This window comes from Polypterus senegalus, chromosome 17 (assembly GCF_016835505.1).
Source record: "Polypterus senegalus isolate Bchr_013 chromosome 17, ASM1683550v1, whole genome shotgun sequence".
In the NCBI taxonomy this organism is placed as follows: Eukaryota; Metazoa; Chordata; class Cladistia; order Polypteriformes; family Polypteridae; genus Polypterus; species Polypterus senegalus.
The window spans coordinates 9,494,780-9,513,048 of record NC_053170.1 but is presented as its reverse complement, the minus strand read 5'-3'; the positions used below and the strand labels follow the sequence as shown (position 1 = coordinate 9,513,048).

The 18,269-nt window shown below is 44.9% G+C and overlaps 1 protein-coding gene and 1 long non-coding RNA gene across 3 annotated transcripts in view; one reads left to right on the top strand and one right to left on the bottom strand.

Moving 5' to 3' along the window:
• Window positions 1–18,269, bottom strand: part of LOC120518123 — an 85,179-nt gene that overhangs the window by 47,858 nt on the left and 19,052 nt on the right. The window lies entirely within an intron of this gene.
• Window positions 1–18,269, top strand: part of cntnap1 (contactin associated protein 1) — a 171,131-nt gene that overhangs the window by 143,363 nt on the left and 9,499 nt on the right. For both annotated transcript variants that reach the window (XM_039740726.1, XM_039740727.1), the window contains 4 exons: window positions 2,648–2,881; window positions 9,468–9,595; window positions 10,478–10,571; window positions 17,382–17,612. In XM_039740726.1, coding sequence (XP_039596660.1) covers window positions 2,648–2,881; window positions 9,468–9,595; window positions 10,478–10,571; window positions 17,382–17,612 — 687 coding nt within the window. The remainder of the gene's footprint in view (window positions 1–2,647; window positions 2,882–9,467; window positions 9,596–10,477; window positions 10,572–17,381; window positions 17,613–18,269) is intronic.

The following is an 18,269-nucleotide window of genomic DNA, read 5'->3' as shown; positions in this document are numbered from 1 at the left end:
GTGTTCCAGGCACGTCCAACCGGGAGAAGGCCCCGGGGAAGACCCAGGACACACTGGACAGACTATGTCTCCTGGCTGGCCTGGGAACGCCTTGGGATTCCCCCGGAAGAGCTAGAAGAAGTGGCCCAGGGAGAGGGAAGTCTGGGCCTCTCTGCTTAAGCTGCTACCCCTAACGACCCGACCCCGGATAAGCAGAAGAGGATGGATGGATGGATGGATACAACAAGATTGCCAGAATCAGAGGACCTTAGTGGACGGGCAGGCACATAGTGATGGAGAAGGTCACTGATGTAGTTTGGCATGAGGTTATTTAAGGCTTTGTAGGTTATTAGTAGGATTTTATATTCGATTCTGTAAGACACAGGGAGCCAGTGAAGACGGAGCAGGATGGGTGTGATGTGCAGATATATCATTACTTGAGAACTGAATATCATTACTAGCAAACTGATTAAATAAATACACATCTAATGCCAACACTCTGACATCTCCCAAGCAGGAGGAGGATTACAAATACAAATTTTGTGCCATCCGAGACTTCCCAAGCACGTTAAATCCTGAACAGTTCCAAAAATGCCCACTAGAGGGGGAAATCCCAGTGAAAAAAAATCGCGGCTAGTAACACAGAGGGCTCTGTATAAAATTAAGGGGGGCTTTCTTAATGACTATGCTCTGAAAAAGACGAAGCTCCGTGTAGCCCAAAAAAGGTAGAAAGGAGTCACCAGCAAAGGCAATCCGAGGCAAACCGAAAGGCCCAATCCAAGGCAAGGTCAGCCAGGGGTGTCCTGACTTTTTTCCCCTGGGGGCCACATACAGAGAAATAAATATACGAAGGGCTGGGACACCCACTAGTGGTGAGGTATATTGCCTCACCTTCTGTGTATTAAGCTAGCAAAATCAATCAAATGTCGGTAAATTATGTTTCATAATTGAAGATGCTTAAAGAATAAACAGCATCACAGCTCTCCATTACTGGGTTTTCATTTGTTGTATTATAAAGCACGCTCATCACATGCAATCGAGTAAAAATCAAAAGCACAAGCTCTACCTGACACTTGATGTTTTAAGTTAGTTAGCTGACAAATCTTCAATTCACCGCGCACGTTGTTGAATTCCTGCATTTTCTCCGGGCACGTTATTCCTACGACTTTAGTGAGGCGCTGTTTCATGACGTCACCATCTGAGAAAGGTTTCCCATGATGGGTGGCGAGTTGCGCTACTTCGTAACTGGCTACTGTGGCATTTTCTTGTGTTTTGTTAGCACAGAACAGAATAGTTGTTGAGCTAGCAGACTGGCTGCCATTTGCTTCACTTTCTGTTCTCGCTGCGCCCAGGCATAGGACATGTAGGGTCGGATGTTGGGTTTCGCAGTGTCGACGCACATTATACTCTTTCATCACTGCAATAGTTTCATTGCAAATCAAATAGACACACTTGCCCTTGACTTCTAAGATGAAAGATTCATTTTCCCACCGTGTCTGAAGTTTTCTGCACGCACTTGCTATTGTGCATTTCTTTGGTTCTGCCATTTTTGGTCACCCGTAGCAAAATTGTTCTTTGGTTGCGCTTGTTTGTGAAGACGCTGCCTTGATCAAGACAGTAGCGCTGCCTTGTGTTAAACCTAAAAAGTACAATACGGTTAAGAACAAGTTTCGTGTGTGGGCCGTATTTCATTATATTTTTACACTTTGCTGCGGGCCAATTAAAAATGGCCCACAGGCCGTAGTTTGGACACCCCGGCCTAAGCAGAGACACAAAAGACACTCAGCAACTCCCAAGAGTATTCAAATGAACCACCAGGAAGTGTGGGAAACCCTCCCCTTTATTGGGCTGAGGGCAGTCTCTGGTGTTGATTGGCAGCTGGTCCCGCCTCATGGGGGTACCACCCACAAATCACAAGGCACATAACAAAGGCACTGATACATAGACAAAAACAAATACAAAGAAAAGTGCAAATAAGCATAAACACAATTAATACGGAGAAATGAACAAAGAGGACATGAAACAGAGATTTCAATCCTTAGCCAGGGCTGTAACATGGCAATGGCAGGGAATTGTAATCAGTCCCCACCCCTTGTTATCCCGCAGCAGCAGACCCCGCCCCCTCTCATGATCTACACGAATGAGACGATTTCTGAATATGGGAGGGGTCTGAGGCATGACCCCGCCCACATCAGTCTCTGACCCATTCTGAGAAATGTGGTAACGGCTAATAGCCAGGAAGAGGACTGTGATACCGAACAGCCTGGTGAGTGGCTGTAAGGTCCCTGCTGAACTGAACGTCCCGCAGCCATCGTCCACGTCACATAGAGGTAACAGCCTCCGTAAAATGTGCTCACTCTGAAAGGTGCTATATAAACTAAACATGTCTATATGTAAAGATGGTGAGCGGACGCCAGTGAATGGGGCTGTGCAAAAGTCAATCTTTGATGATGTTTACAAGGAAAGGCGCTATATAAAATGTCTCACCAAAGACCTTTGTGAATGATTCTATGTGAAGATGTTTTTCGAAGGACCTCTGTGCTGGTGTTCACTTGGAAAGATACTGTAAACTTAAGGTCAGGTTTTTAAAAGTCTGTAATAATGTAGAGTGTTGTGTGGGTGAACGTTACAATTCAACTTCTGCTGTGCATGTTGTGCTGTTTTTCAGACATCGGCGCATACTTTGAGCAGGGCACGTGGGTGCGCTACACCATCCGCTCGGCTGCCATCACTGCCGCTGCAGAATTTGCCAGCTACGTGGACGCTTTCAACTTCAGCCTGGGCTACAACCAGACCAGCGAGGAGATGTCGTTGAGTTTCCGCACCTCCCAGACCCCGGCCGTCCTCATGTACATCAGCTCCTTCACTCCTGACTACATAGCACTCATCCTCAGGAAAGATGGTAGGACATGCACAGGAGTGCTGAAATTCCTCTTTTCTTATTCCATACACAGTCAGGAAAGGTCTGCCCCAGGGGTGTCCAACTCCCGGTCCTGGTGGGCTGCAGTGTCTGCAGGTTTTCATTCTGACTCTTTTCCTAATCAGTGCCCAGTTTTCACTGATAATGAACTCCTTTTCCCTTCATTTTAATAGCCCTGTTTTTAAGGATTCAGTCCTCTGATTTGATTTGTTTCTTCATTAAATGGCAGCCAAACAGAAATGAGACGTGAAACGAGCTGACAGATGACCAGCTAAACTGGGATATCAAACTCCAACCAGTTTCACTCCAACCAGTTTCTTAATGAGAAGCCAATTCTTGTTGTTAATTAGAGCCGTTATTGAATTTCAGGACTCGTTGCTGCTCTCATTCTGCCACAGCACTCTGCTGATTTTCTGTTTTTTCTAAGATGTTTAGGTGACCTGAGCAGACCAACATGACCGAGACCTTCACCTTTCTTTATTTTCAGGTTGTTTTGTGTCTCGTTATTGTTTGGCTGTTCATTAAGGAAAAAGAAACAACTAAGGGGTCTGAGTCACGTCAATTAAAATGAAGACAAAACGAGTGAATCGGCAGCCAAAATGGCTCACTAGTTAAGAAGATGGTTAGAATGAAAACCTGAAGCCACTGCAGCCCATGAGGACTGGAGCTGGACACCCCTGGCCTACCCCCTTAACCCGAGGTGGCATTGGGAGTGGGCAAAGGGTAAGCGGCACTTGCCTGCAAGATTCGGGCACAAGCCGCTCACTTGTTGTGGTCCAGTGCAGGTGTCTCTTGTTGGGTTGATGGCTGATCTTTGAATTTAGGAAGAGGGCAGCAGCTTAACATGCAGAAGTAGAGGAGGGGAGAATACATTATGGTGCAAAATATGTGGGACCCCTAATTAATCCCTTGGACCCCTTGAAAGTCTTAAAATCATAATTGTGAGGATTGTCCTTGAAAATACTTAGTGCCCACTACTGGATTTTCAAGAAAATTGGCTCAGAAACAAATTGAGATGAAGGGAATTCCCATTTATTTTAGCCTGGTAGCCATCACAACCACCTGCTTCTGCCTTCTGTGGTCTTAACTACACTCTTAAAAATAAAGGTGCCAACATGGTTCTTCAGAGTGATGCCATAGGGCACAGGTGTCGAACTCCAGTCGTTGAAGGCCGCAGAGGCTGCAGGTTTTCATTCTAACCATCATCTTAATTAGCCACCAGTTTTTGCTGCTAATTAACTTCTTTTAATTAACTTGACTCAGGCCCCATAGTTGTTTCTTTTTCCTTAATTAGCAGACAAACAATATTGAAATACAGAAAAATAAACAGTTTTGGAAATGAGAGCAGCAACAAGCCATGGAATTAAAGGACGGGTTTAATTAACAGCAAGAATTGGCTTCTCATTAAGAGACTGGTTGGAGTTTGAAATCCCAGTTTAGCTGCTCATCTGTCGGCTTGTTTCACGTCTCACTTCTGTTTGGCTGTCATTTAAAGAAGAAAAAAATAAATTCAGAGGACTGAATCCTTAAAAGCAGGGTTATTGAAATGAAGGGAAAAGAAGTTCATTAGCAGTGAAAACTGATCACTGATTAGGAAAACGGTTAGAATGAAAACCTACAGCCACTGTGGCCCACCAGGACCGGAGTTCAACACCCCTGCCATAGGGGAAACTATCACCCATGTGAAAGTAAGATAAGAGCCTTTATTTATTTAGATCCTAAACGGATGCCATAAATAACCACAAATACAGTGGACTTAGAAAGGCGTCAAGACCCCTTTACTTTCTGCACACTTTTTTGTGTTGGAGATTTAATTTCAAATGAATAAGTTTGCCATTTTTGCCCATCAGTCTCCACTCAATAACCCATAATGACAAAGTGAAAGCGAATTTTCAGAGAGGTTTGCAAATTTATTACAAGTCAAAAACCGGAATCTGTGATTCTTATCGGCATTCAGATCCTTCCCTGCGGCACTCCAGATTGTGGTGAGGTGGGTCCTGTTTGCTTTAATTCTCCTTGAGATGTTTCTAGAATCTGATTGGACTCCACATGTACATACATGTGGAGTCCAATCAGGTTCTAGAAACATCTCATGGAGAATCTGTTACCGGCAATGTATGAAAGGCAGGCAGGCATTGTATAGAATGCTGAAAATTGGACATCAAAGTATGAAACGATTCATTTGTCACACGTTTCCTAGGCATTCTACTCGATGCCAAAAGATAAACCAGCAAAGTATAAAATACTCCTGCTAATGACGTTTCTAATGTCACGTGGCAATTTCTTTCATTTTCATATGTGTCTTTTCAATCAAAGCCTTTTCATTACTCTCTTTTAATACTTTGCCTAAATAGCATTTGTCATTCTATATATAATCCTCTTTAATAAAATCCCTTTGTGCGTCCAGGTGTCCATGTCTTCTGGTGAAGTGCGCATGCGCGGGCCGCGCCGCACATTGTACCATGCCCCGCCCACACACACGGCACCGAGGACGCACACACACTGGAAGCTCGACACACAGTAAATGGCCTTGCCACGGCCGCGCATGATAAGAAATAAAGGACAACATTGCTGGGGAGAGTGCTGATTGGGTAGTCGCGGCTGCGCACATAAAATCCGTCACTGGGGAGACGCCAACACAGATTAAAATACTTGTTGGGGAGACGACACAGTCACGATTATCAGCTACACGCCACACATTAAATCAGTTGCTGGGGACACTCTGCTGATTGCCCAATGTTGTGACAGAAAACAAAGCCAGTATTACTGTCATAGAAAATTACAGGCATTTTACGGAAATACAAACCAGTATTACTGCGAGACAAAATTAAAGAAACACAATATAGTGACGCATATTACAGCCACATACAAGCCAGTATTACTTTAAGAGAAAATATTATGGACGTATCTACTAACAACATGCCACCCCAAAAAAAAAAAAGGACACGTCAAGTAGGACAAAAGACACAGACAATCAAATCCTATATAAGCGACATCTCCTGGAAGAACAGCCAGCTCAACAAGTAAACATCAACAAAAGAAAGGCTGAAAGACAAAGATATGAAAAATACGAACAAATAGATCGATTGAAGAAAAAGAAAATGAGCGTCAGAAAAACGCTAAAAGAGAAAGACTCAGAAGAGAAACCTTACAAAAAGTTGCCATTTACTTGCTAGAAGCAGCATTCAGCCTCGGTCAGTTATATGTTGCATTATCAAGAGTTAGAAGTTTTCCAGATGTTGTTGTCAACATTGTAGATGGTCCTGAACTGTTGCCAAACTCGGACAGAATATTTACAAGAAATGTTGTCTGTAATGAAATTTTATAGAAACATTTCATGAGGTAAAACAATAGAGCATTTTTCTTAAATATCTTCTTCAGATATTGTGTCTTACAGATTGTTACAAAGTTTTACACATAGACCATATTAATTATACTTACTGTGTTGTCATATACGTTTGTATTTTATTTTTATTATTTTACTTTAGGCTTCTTGCAAAAATATTTTTGACAAAAAAAAAATGAAGACAAGAAACCGAATGAGGTCAAGGTCCTTGTCATTTAATTTAGACTGTTCCTACAAATGTTTATGCACTAGTGTTCTAGCGCCCGTTATTGTAACGGGCTTAATGTCTAGTATTAGAATAATTTGGATATTTCATACTTTGCCCAAAAACGCCAGGCATTCTATACAATGCCTGCGCTTCATACATTGCCGGTAAAATATCAACTGTATTGATTGGACATCATTTTGAAAGGCACACATGTATGTACTCTGTGTGGAAAGACCCTCAATTTGCACTGCATGTCAGGACATACATCACACCATGAAGTCCAAGGAGGTCTCTGTAGACCACCAGGATCAAATTGTGGTGAGGCATAAAATACGGTAAGGGGTGTGAACGCGGCCCGGACACAGACAGGCAGACATGTTGTAATCCACCACCGCACGTTTATTTACAATATTTACAAAAAGATCAAGTGCACACAAACAAACCCCAACACAGTCCTGGCCACACAATGCCTTCTCCTTCGGGCCTCCTCTCTCTCTCTCTCTCTGTCTCTCTCTCTATCTCTCTCTCTCTGTCTGTCTGTCTGTCTGTCTCTCTCTGTCTCTCTCTCTCTTTCTGTCTCTCTCTCTCTGTCTCTCTCTCTCTCTCTCTCTCTGTCTGTCTCTCTCTCTCTCTGTCTGTCTGTCTCTCTCTCTCTCTGTCTCTCTCTCTCTCTCTCTCTCTCTATCTCTCTCTTTCTCTCTCTCCTGCTTTGTCCTGCTTCTACCCGACTCCAGCCTCGAATGACAGGAGACGACCCCTTTTATATCATCCCAGACGAGCTCCAGGTGTGTCCCGGCATTCCTCCCTGGCCACGCCCCAGTGTGGCAGAAATGCCGGCTGTTCTCCTGGAAGCTCTCCGGGTGTCCCTTTTCTTCTTCCCCCCAGCACTTCCTGGTATGGCGGAAGTGCAGAGGTCCAGGATCCCCAAGGCATTGTGGCACCCCCTGGTGGTGACTACGGGTCCCTACAGGGTTGGGCTTCCAAGCCCTCTACCTGTGGCCTCCAAAGCAACCAGGAAGGTAGCCCCCACGTGATCCAGGGTGGGCATTGACCCTCTTCCGGTTCCTCAAGGCGTCCCGGCCGGGTCGTTGCCCCTGGCATCCCTGACAGGGGATAGATCCATTTGTAAAGCTTTGAGTGTGGCCAAGAGGACAGTGGCCTCAATAATTGTGAAATGGAAAAAGTTTGGAACCACCGGCAAGCTGCTTAGAGTTGACCATTCGTTTAAAGTGAGTAACCAGTTTTGACCGAGAACCCAATGGTCACTCTAACAGAGCTCCAGAAGTCCTCTGCTGAGATGGGAGAACCTTTTTGAAGGATGACCATCTGAGCAGCACTCCATGCGGTGGCCGACAAGTGCAAAGAAGCTGTGTGCTTATAACAGAACACACATGATGTCCACGACGACTGGAAGCGGTGACAACAATTCATGTTCTGTTCTAAGCACGCCGTCTCTCTGCACTTCCCAGCCTCTCTTGAGTCAAAGGCATGTGACAATTTAAAGGACTCCAAGAGCAGGAGGAGAAAGAGCCTCTGGTCTGATGAGACAAATATTGAACTCTCCGGGCAGAACACCAGGCACTATGTCTGCTGAAGGCCGGGCACAGCACATCAGCTGCCTATAGTACCATCCTGACAGTGAAGTGTGGTGGTGGCAGCATCATGCTATTGGGGTGCGGTTTGGGGCATTCAGGGAAGGATAAATGCAGGGAGGTCCTTGAAGAAAACCTGCACCAGAGTGCCCACTTCCTCAAACTGGGGCAATGGGTCACTTTTCAGCACAACAATGACCTGAAACATACAGCCAAGACAAGGCTGGAGGGGCTTTTGGAAAAATCTATGACTGACCTTGAGTGGCCCATCCAAAGTCCAGACTTAAACCCTTTAAAACATGTGAAGAGACCCGAAGATGGCAGTTTATGGATGTTGAGAGGACCTGCCAGGCAGAATTTGATCAACTGACCAAATCCAGGTGTGCAAAGCTGGTAGAGACTTGGCAAAGGAGAGTCAAAGCTGGAATTGCTGCCAAAGGGGCTTCTACGAAGTACTGGATTAAGGGTCTGAATGATTTCTAGGAATTAAAGATTTCAGTTTTAGATTTTTAACAAATTTGCAAACTATTCTGAAAACATGCGTTCACTTTGTCATTATGGGTTATTAGTTGTTTTCCCACCACAGGCACTTTGCTTTGTGGAACCCATGGGTTCCTGTATGGTGTAGATCCCGGGCCACGTTTGGGTTTGGTGTTCCTACCCTTAACGCAAAATATGCGACACACAAATAAAGAGTGAATTGGTGTGAAGTGAGGCACGTTTGGGAGTCCACAGGGGACCATTTGTTGTTTTGAAGCGATCACGAGCCCATGGAGGGAGATCATTGCCTTGTGGTACACGGCACGTTGCTCCAGGGAGGCGGCTATGAAGAGTGCTGTGGTGCGCCATCTTCACTGCTGACTCTCCAAAGTCCAAACTACTGACAGATTTGTAAGATGGCACCGGTGCTTTTGGTCAGCCAATCCGCACAATTCGCTGCCTTAGCCCCACCCATTATAGTTCCTGGTTGAATGAAAAGTATGTAACCTGGAGTTGGAGTTAAAAAAAATGAAGGACCAAGAACTCGAACCGCGGTGCCAGCGCTGCAAACGCTGCCATTGAGTGTAGACTAAAAGACATAAATGGCAGTTTTTATCCATTTTAAAAAGAAATCTACAACATTATAATGTGTGCAGAAGGTCATGGGGTCTGAATACTTTGTGAACCCACCGTATATCTGCCTTGCTTGCTTGCTGTTTTAGCTGGATGAGCCTCACCAAACTCAATTTCATGTCGCTGATATTTTTATATGACGCTAAAATGAAGTTACGGTAAAGTAAAGAAGTTCTTTCCATTGGCTGATCAGGTAGTTGTCGCCCGGACCGCTAAGACTCCCAGCATGCTTCTCTTCCGGCCAGAACCTGCCGCCTCCTGCATTCTGCCTCTCATGACACTTCTTTCCCTGTACTCCTCCATCTCTAGGGAGCCTGGAGCTGAGGTACAAACTTGGACTTCTGAGTCCATCCTTTGTCGCCAGCCAAAGGAATTTATCGGATGGACAGCCTCACATAGTGAACATCACTCGGACTGACAGAGACATCAGGATAGAGGTACAGTATAAGCACCGGCCGCCACGTGGCCCTTTCAAGACACTCCATGAGCTCAGCTCTTTGGTTAGTTGATGCACTTCTATCAAGTGAATCCTGCCAGGGAAGTGGGTGGGGATTTAAGTGGCAGCGTTGTGGTTTACAGTTCAATGTTCTATGGCACTGCCACTCTGAATATAGGAATGTTGCCCCGGTCTGTGGGCTGAAGTGGGTTCAGTGACCCCGGCATGTAGCGCCCAGAATCCTTGGCTTCTTACCCTGGCTCTGCTCTGCTCAAGCAAATGGCATAAGCTGGCACTGCTACCTCATGTCCTATCACAACAGCACAGATTCTCTGCCAGGCCTTCACCGAGACCCCCGACCCTTAGCTAGAATGACCCCAAACCAGCCCCGTCACCTTAACGTGACACACGTCACTGTATTTATTTTTCTTTGCCACTGTGGACTCTGAGGGTCCTGTCGCCACCTCACAGCATTTGGACACAAGGGGGCAAGGCTGGGGATGATTTCTCTGCAAAGCCCCTGCTTCTCCAGTTCCATAAAGGTGGGCACACACCGTGTGATTTTTTAGCCCAGCTTGAGAGCTCCAGGGTGTGTGTGTGTGTGTTTTGTTTGTTTTAACATGACATAAAATCACAAGGGTGTCACTGAAGGTCGTCAAGTTACTAGATAGATAGATACTCGTAAACCGCGAGATCCCATTTTGTCCCGATTCGCCGTGGCTGCTCTCAGATAAGATCATGGCAGTAACTGCTGTGAAGACGCTGCTGAGCTGCCACAGTTGGGGCTTCTGCGCTGCCTTGCTGAGTTTCTTTAGGTTTTGGGAAGGGAATGGGGGGTCTCTCCTCAGGGAGTTCACTCCTTACACTTTTTTGCACCCAACAGGTGGACTACACTGCACCGCTTTGGATGAAAATACCACTGATAAGCAGCACCAAATTCGACTCCCCGAAATCGATGTTCCTTGGAAGAGTGATGGGTAAGTAAGATAAAAGCCGCCATGCCACCTGCCCACCGCTGTTTCCTGTTCGAGTGCAGTGCTGCCATATTGAGATTCTCACCTGCGCCATCCACAGTCAGTCAACCTTTTATCTCACAGTTAGGTCCATAAGTATGTGGACATTGATGGGATTTTCTTTTTTTTGTCATTTTCTCTCTGCATACCACCACGGTGGACTTGAAATTAAGCAGAGCCACCACCATGCTTCACGGTGGGGTTGGTATGTTAGTGAACAACAAGCCAATTACTCTGATGGTCAATAAGCTCCATTTGGGTCTCATCAGTCCACTGGTTCTCCTTTCCAGCTAATCTCAGAGTCTCCCATGTGCCTTCTACCGGGATCGCCCGTGTGTGTGTGTTTTAGTTCTCTTTCCCACTCTCCCCTAAAGTTGGTGAAGCACCCGGGCACAGTTATTGTATGCACAGCCTCTGCCACTGTAGCTTTCCTCAGAGTTCTCACAGTGGCCCCCTGCTCGTCGTCACCTTGGACAGTCGCTCAGTTTCTGTGAACAGCTCTGCCGTGCTCCTCTGTCTTTATTCTTCATGACCGATTTAAACTGGGAATTCAACGACATGGATATTTTCTTGTCTCCATCCCCTGACCTTTCAATCCCCTTTTGCTAGAGACCAGTGGTGTGTTTGCTGGTCATCATTGTGTAGACTGCCCACCATACTGACTCCCCCTTTCACTTTCAGGTGCATTTAGACGGCAACCAATTGACAGGTGACCTCCACTGAACTAATCACGTGACTTCTAAAGCCAGTGGGCTGCACCAGTGAGGATTTAGGGGGGGTCATAGAGAGGCGAGATTGCGTTGGTATGGACCTGTGCAGAGGAGTGATGTTGGGTATAATGAGAGAAGGGTACTAAGGGTAGAGCTGCCAGGGACAGGAGAGGAGGAAGACCTAAGAGAAGGTTTATGGATGTGGTGAGAGGGATCATGCAGGTGATGGGGGTGACAGAGCAAGATGACGAGGACAGGAAGATATGGAAAAAGATGATCTGCTGTGGCGACCCCTAATGGGAACAGCCAAAATAGGAAGAAGAAAATGGAACTGGGTGAACACCTACAGTGCATCCAGAAAGTATTCACAGCTCATCACTTTTTCCACATTTTGTTCTGTTACAGCCTTATTCCAAAATGGATTAAATTCATTTTTTTCCTCAGAATTCTACACACAACACCCCATAATGACAACGTGAAAAAAGTTTACTTGAGACTTTTGCAAATTTATTAAAAATTTTAAAAAAACGAGAAATCACAAGTACATAAGTATTCACAGCCTTTGCTCAATACTTTGCCGATGCACCTTTGGCAGCAATTCCAGCCTCAAGTCTTTTTGAACATGATGCCACAAGCTTGGCACACCTATCCTTGGCCAGTTTCGCCCATTCCTCTTTGCAGCACCTCTCAAGCTCCATCAGGTTGGATGGGAAGCGTCGTTGCACAGCCATTTTAAGATCTCTCCAGAGATGTTCAAGCGGATTCAAGTCTGGGCTCTGGCTGGGCCACTCAAGGACATTCACAGAGTTGTCCTGAAGCCACTCCTTTGATATCTTGGCTGTGTCCTTAGGGTCGTTGTCCTGCTGAAAGATGAACCGTCGCCCCAGTCTGAGGTCAAGAGCGCTCTGGAGCAGGTTTTCATCCAGGATGTCTCTGTACATTGCTGCAGTCATCTTTCCCTTTATCCTGACTAGTCTCCCAGTTCCTGCCCCCCACAGCGTGATGCTACCACCACCATGCTTCACTGTAGGGATGGTATTGGCCTGGTGATGAGCGGTGCCTGGTTTCCTCCACACGTGACGCCTGGCATTCACACCAAAGAGTTCAATCTTTGTCTCATCAGACCAGAGAATTTTGTTTCTCATGGTCTGGGAGTCCTTCAGGTGCCTTTTGGCAAACTCCAGGTGGGCTGCCAATTGAATAGAAGGACCAGGGGGCAGAGGATCACTGAGGCCATCCATCACACCGCCCCTCCCGCAGCTGAGCCTTGTGCTGTCCCAGAAGGGCTGCCCCCTAGTGTCCCAGGGGAGGTACTGCTTCAGCGATGCTCTCTCCCTGATCCTTCCATTCTGTTGGCGTCCCGGCCGGGTATCAGCAGAGACCACCCATCACACTGGCTAGGGTGGGTGAAGACTTTTTATAGGCGCTGTACCTGTGTGTGAGTTGTATAGGGCCTCCCAACAAGTCACTAACGCTGCCAGAACTCAACTTATGGATAACGAAAGGCTCAATATAAAATCATGGGCCGCTGTGACTAATGTGTACGTCTCCTCGTTAAACACAAGTGCTGATGTCAGCATGGCGCAACATTCAGGTGCGTTCGGCGACGGGGTGAACCGATTTGAAAGCTGGAGCAGTTCACATTTTACATTTACTTCATCCAAGAGTCACTTATCACATTTTGATTGTTAAGTAGTTTTGTAATGGCGATAGTTGAATGTAATTCCAAGTGTTAGTTGGTGACATTAAATGTGTGCTTTTACTCTTAACAATGGAGTTAAAAACGGAGCACAAAGGGGCAGAGCCATCTTACTCCCAGCATCATAGCCCAAAGGACCCCTGTTTTTAATAACAAAACAGAAATATACGTAGGCATCAGAAACATCGTGGACCCCTATGCTCCTGTGACCCCCGGCCAGTGCCCATTATGCCCATATGTTAAGATGGTCCTGCAAAGGGGTTTGCTGTGGCTTACCTGAAGTGAGATGAAAATGGCATCGACTGATTAGTGTGCTGCGGTGGGCTGGCGCCCTGCTTGAGGTTTGTTTCCTGCCTTGTGCCTTGTGCTGGCTGGGATTGGCTCCAGCAGACCCCCATGATCCTGTAGTTAGGATATAGCGGGTTGGATAATGGATGGATGGATGGATGGATGATTAGTGTGTCAGTAGGGGGGTTAGGGGAGAGGTCCGTGACATATTGTTCCATTTTCTTAAACGTAACATGAAGTTTACCCAATAGAATTGTATCCAATAATTAGCAATTGGAACAAAATTCTGAATACAAACATTATTAATACAAATACAACCAATACTAGCATTGAAAAAGTATCAATATTACCCAATGAAGGGAGAAAAGGAGCTGAAATAAGTTCCCCATCTAGCTATTAAAATTAGTTAAAACACAGTAATTCATTCAAATTATATAAATGCATACAAACTTGGAAATGAACTGATTTATTCTATGACGGGAATAGGAATGGCATACGATGGGCAAGAAGATCGGGGGCCCGCCGTGATTGTTCATGGACATCTGGGACTGAAAGATCAGGGGTTCAAGGCACTGCAAGACGCCATTGTCCATTTCTAAACTGTCCCGTGTTTGTGTCAGTTTGTGCCACGTGATCTGTTTGTGAGCGATTATTGACCTGCCTAATGTGACCTTCCTGTTCCACGGTGTGCCACAGACAGACAGACAGGCAGGGGGTGTTCAAATCGCGATGTATAAAACCTACACTTGACGTAAAGCCATGCACTTTTCCACGGTACCTCATGCCTTGTCGTACGCAAGTTCTCCGCTCGGTTTTGCAGACTGGCGGCACCCAGCGTCAAAGCAGTGCTACTGTTCCTGTGTGATTACTCCTTATTTTCATGACGCGGCTTTATAAATACACCGAAACTAACAGCATATTGTTTATTAGTGTAACGCATCTGATTGTAATTAACTTGTAACAATATAATGGTCCAGGGAACAGCCATAGTATTCCAAATACCATAACTGCTTTAGCGTTGTTACTCTCACTGCACCTTCCTCTTCTTATTTTTCTTCTTCTTCTTTCAGCTCCTCCCGTTAGGAGTTGCCACAGCGGATCATCTTTTTCCATATTACTCTCACTGCACCACTCGGAGTATTTATATCACTGTATCTGAGTGTGAATCACAGCAGCAGCTGATCGGAAAGAGAATTATCGTATACAGCTTTAAGGACACGCTGTCTCAGCCACGGCAAAACGTTTTAAAGCCTTTCTTGTACGGACCTCGCGGTTCAGAAACAGTTTAATCCCAAGAACTTTAAATGCACTCAATCAAGTGCACCTTGTAGAACTGTTTGTACTTATAAGTACAATCACCCCACTGTAAACTTGCACTACAGTTATAATATCTCACAACCTGAGCCACTTTATAAAGCGCGTATTTACATATGATGACGATATCATTTTTAAGGTGAAATGCAGCAAAATATGTTTATTAAATTATACAGATAAAACTTTAACTTCATTTAAATAATCTATATTCTTCACTGGGAGTGTCTTTAAGGATAGAATAATTAAACATGTACTACAAAGATATTTCAATGTTCTTTAAACGTTTTGAAGAATCGGCGCTAAGCTTACAGATGGCTTAACGTCTATTACAGAGCTGATTGTATGGCGATCGGTTACTTGGGGAAAGAAAAGCACTGACTGCAGTGACGGCTACGCCAATATATATTGAATATAAAACAGAAAGATAAAATAACAACACAGCTAAAAACACAGCGACAAATTTCGGCAAAAGTTAGGCTAAGCAGTGTCTGCAACGGACGTGGCCATCCACCGTGCATAAGCTACTTTACTGACATTGGCGGGCGAAGGAGCCACCGATTCTTCCTCTGCCCAGTGCCACCACAAGCCTAGAGCCCCTGAGTACTGCTGCAATAAATTATTTCATCGAAGTGAAACATGTTTAATAACGTGCTTTAACTCCTATCATCATGAAAATGACATCACGTATACATCTCAGTATTTTAGTTATTCAGAGAGCTGTAATATCACAAATGTAATGGACTCTGTGTCCAGTTGGAGGAAGAGAGCCAGTTTAAGAAGCAAGTAGTGATTCACACACACAGATCACATACGAGTAGAAGATCAAATACAAAACAAAGCATTTAACGTGCTACTTTAATTACGATGTGATTTTAGAAACTGGTTAATTAAACAATTTTAAGATGAAGTTTATGATGTTCTACTTTAATGACAAAATAAACTACGTGATTAAAGTGGAAATGTTGAGATTGAAGTTGACATTTCATGCTTTTTCCCCACCGTGTGCCTTTTTTCTCTGTACCCTAATAAGCTTTCATATGACACTCAGACAGTGGGCTACAACTCGGCTTTTCACGGCGACTTTGATATGTGACTTCTTTTTTATTTCTGGCACTGTGTGATTTTGTGAATGTGAGCTTTCAAGTTTCTCCAACACGCTATATCACTCGATCAACTTCCTTTTGTTGATTATACCACAGTTTATTTGAACAAATAGTATGTTTTTCCTTTGCCTCCACTTGGTATTCGCTGAAATTCTTATATTTTCCCCGTGCTTTTCCCATTGTCTTTTCACAGAAGGCTGCGCTTAAGGGCGATTTATATTGATTTGCATATTCAAATAGGCGTAATTCTGGGAGGATTTGGGGCGTTACGTAAAGCGCGTGCATGAGCGTTAGTTTTCACGCTGATCAGGATTTATGTAGCAGAAGAACGTGGAAGTTGGAGTGCGCACAGATTCCTGCATCTGGATTTTTCTGTGCGTAAACACATTTCGGCTTTTGTGCTTACGCCATGTTATAGTGCGAGTTCTACGCACGGCGTTATACATGAGGCCCCTGTTCATGAATGTCGAGGCTGAGTTCGCAATAGGAAAAAGAGCGACAATGAACGTCAAAAAAAAAAAAAGAAAATGGACAAAAAGAGTAGCATGTAATAAAAATGAAGAACAAAGAGAATTGTCCAATAAATGACAAATTGAAAAAAAATATCGCAAATAGAAATGCAACAATGCAACGTTTATGGAATGCAAGTTATGAGGATAAAGTTATTCATAATATTGTTTTTGATGAGGCGTTAATGTAATTTAATTTTTTATCTCCTTTTTATTATATTTTATGACATTTTTTTTTTTTTTTTTACTTTTAGTCTTTACTATGTTTGGTATATTGGTATTTAAAGTAGACAGTCAAAGTAACTGATTTTCTATTTATAATATCGAAGGGCCAAACCATCTTCCTCCCTATGCCCCTCATACTCTTCTATATACCATCTCTTTAAATATAGTCTATTTCTCTAATGGAGGGGTGCCCTGATGCCCTTTGAGTGGCTCAGCCGGGGGTTGGCGAGCAGAGGGCAGAGCACCCTAGTATTTTTAAAAACAAAACAAAAAAGAAAAGATGGCAGCTACCACAATACCAGTTGATGCATGTGTCATTACAGTCCTACATCAGGAAATATCCCAGCAATCAGTGCAATGCAAATCCAGAGAGCATAAATGTTATAAAGATAACGTTAAATGTAAGCAAACGTGAACACGAAGGAAATCAATTCCAGACTTGGAAAACTGACGTCTGCCTGGTCATCTAATGCTGGATTGGGACTCAGAAGGCTGCTGTTTCAGGCCCCTCTGCCTCATGGCTTGGTTTTTTCTCACCTGGTGGTCCTCCAATAGACAGGTGTGTGTGTGTCTTTATTAATCCGTCCAATCAAACTGAATTGACCACAACTGCCGTCATTACTACCGATGCAGTGCTTCACGTGGCGGGGCATCAGCTGCAGGACGATGGTAACAAACGTACAGGTGCCTTGGCATGGGGTTTACTATAGAAGGCGCTATATACAATTATAAAGGTGTATTTTTTTTTTAACCACACATTGGTGTAAAAGTCAAAGAGTCCCACTAACAGGCCAGTTAGTTGGGATGTTTGTTAAGTAATGACACCCTCCACTCTTTTCAATCTGGCATTAAATTGGTTTCAGGGAAGAAACTCCGTAAGAGATAATGGGTGCTTTTTTTTTTTTCTTTTCGTTTTTCTTCTGCAGAGACGGGAAGACTCGACCCAGAAATTCAAAAGTACAACTCTCCCGGGTTCACAGGCTGTATGTCGGGTGTCCGCTTCAACAACATCGCACCGCTGAAGTTTCATTTCCGGCCAAACGGGACTCTCTTTAACCTGAGTATCTCAGGGAACCTTTACGAATCCAACTGCGGTGCTATGCCATGGCTGCCCCCACTCATCCCCCTTGAAGCCGACCCCTGGTATATTAACAGAGGTGAGACCCTTTCAGCTATGCTTGTTATTATGGAGCTCCGCTCGGTGAAGTGTTTGACGATGTCCTGTCCAGACTCCCCCACAATGGCCGTTATGAGAGGGTTAGAAGGATACAGTGGACCGCCAGGTTTCTGGATAAATCTGATAAATTGTGGAGAGTCTCAGAGGTCCATTCAGAGTAAGACTTTCCCTTAGGGTTCAGCTTAGTTGTGGGCAGCATGTTGGCCCAGTGGTAGCAGTGCTGCCCTGCAGTGTGGAGGCCTGGGGTTCACATTCTGGGTCCTCCTGGCATGGAGTCTGCATGGTTTTTCATTCCCTGCTGTCTGAAGAAATGCAGGTTAGGTGAACTGGTGACGCTACATTGACCCGTGTGTGTGTTAACCCTGTGATGAGCTGGCCCCCCTGTCTAGGGTTCGTTCCTGCCTTGCACCGTGTGCTAGCTGAGATAGGCTCCAGCCTCCACACCATCCTGGTCAGGATTAAGTGGGTTAGAAAATGACGTGACATAACCTTCAGCAGGGGATGGAGGCCCCGTTCGTTGGCCACCACTGCCTACTCTGGGGAACGTCTCTCAGTGTGATTGCTGCCCTTTGTAATGAAGGCCTTCAACGGTAAGCCCCTCAATGGGCAGCCTGAACAGAGTACAGGAATGCACTTT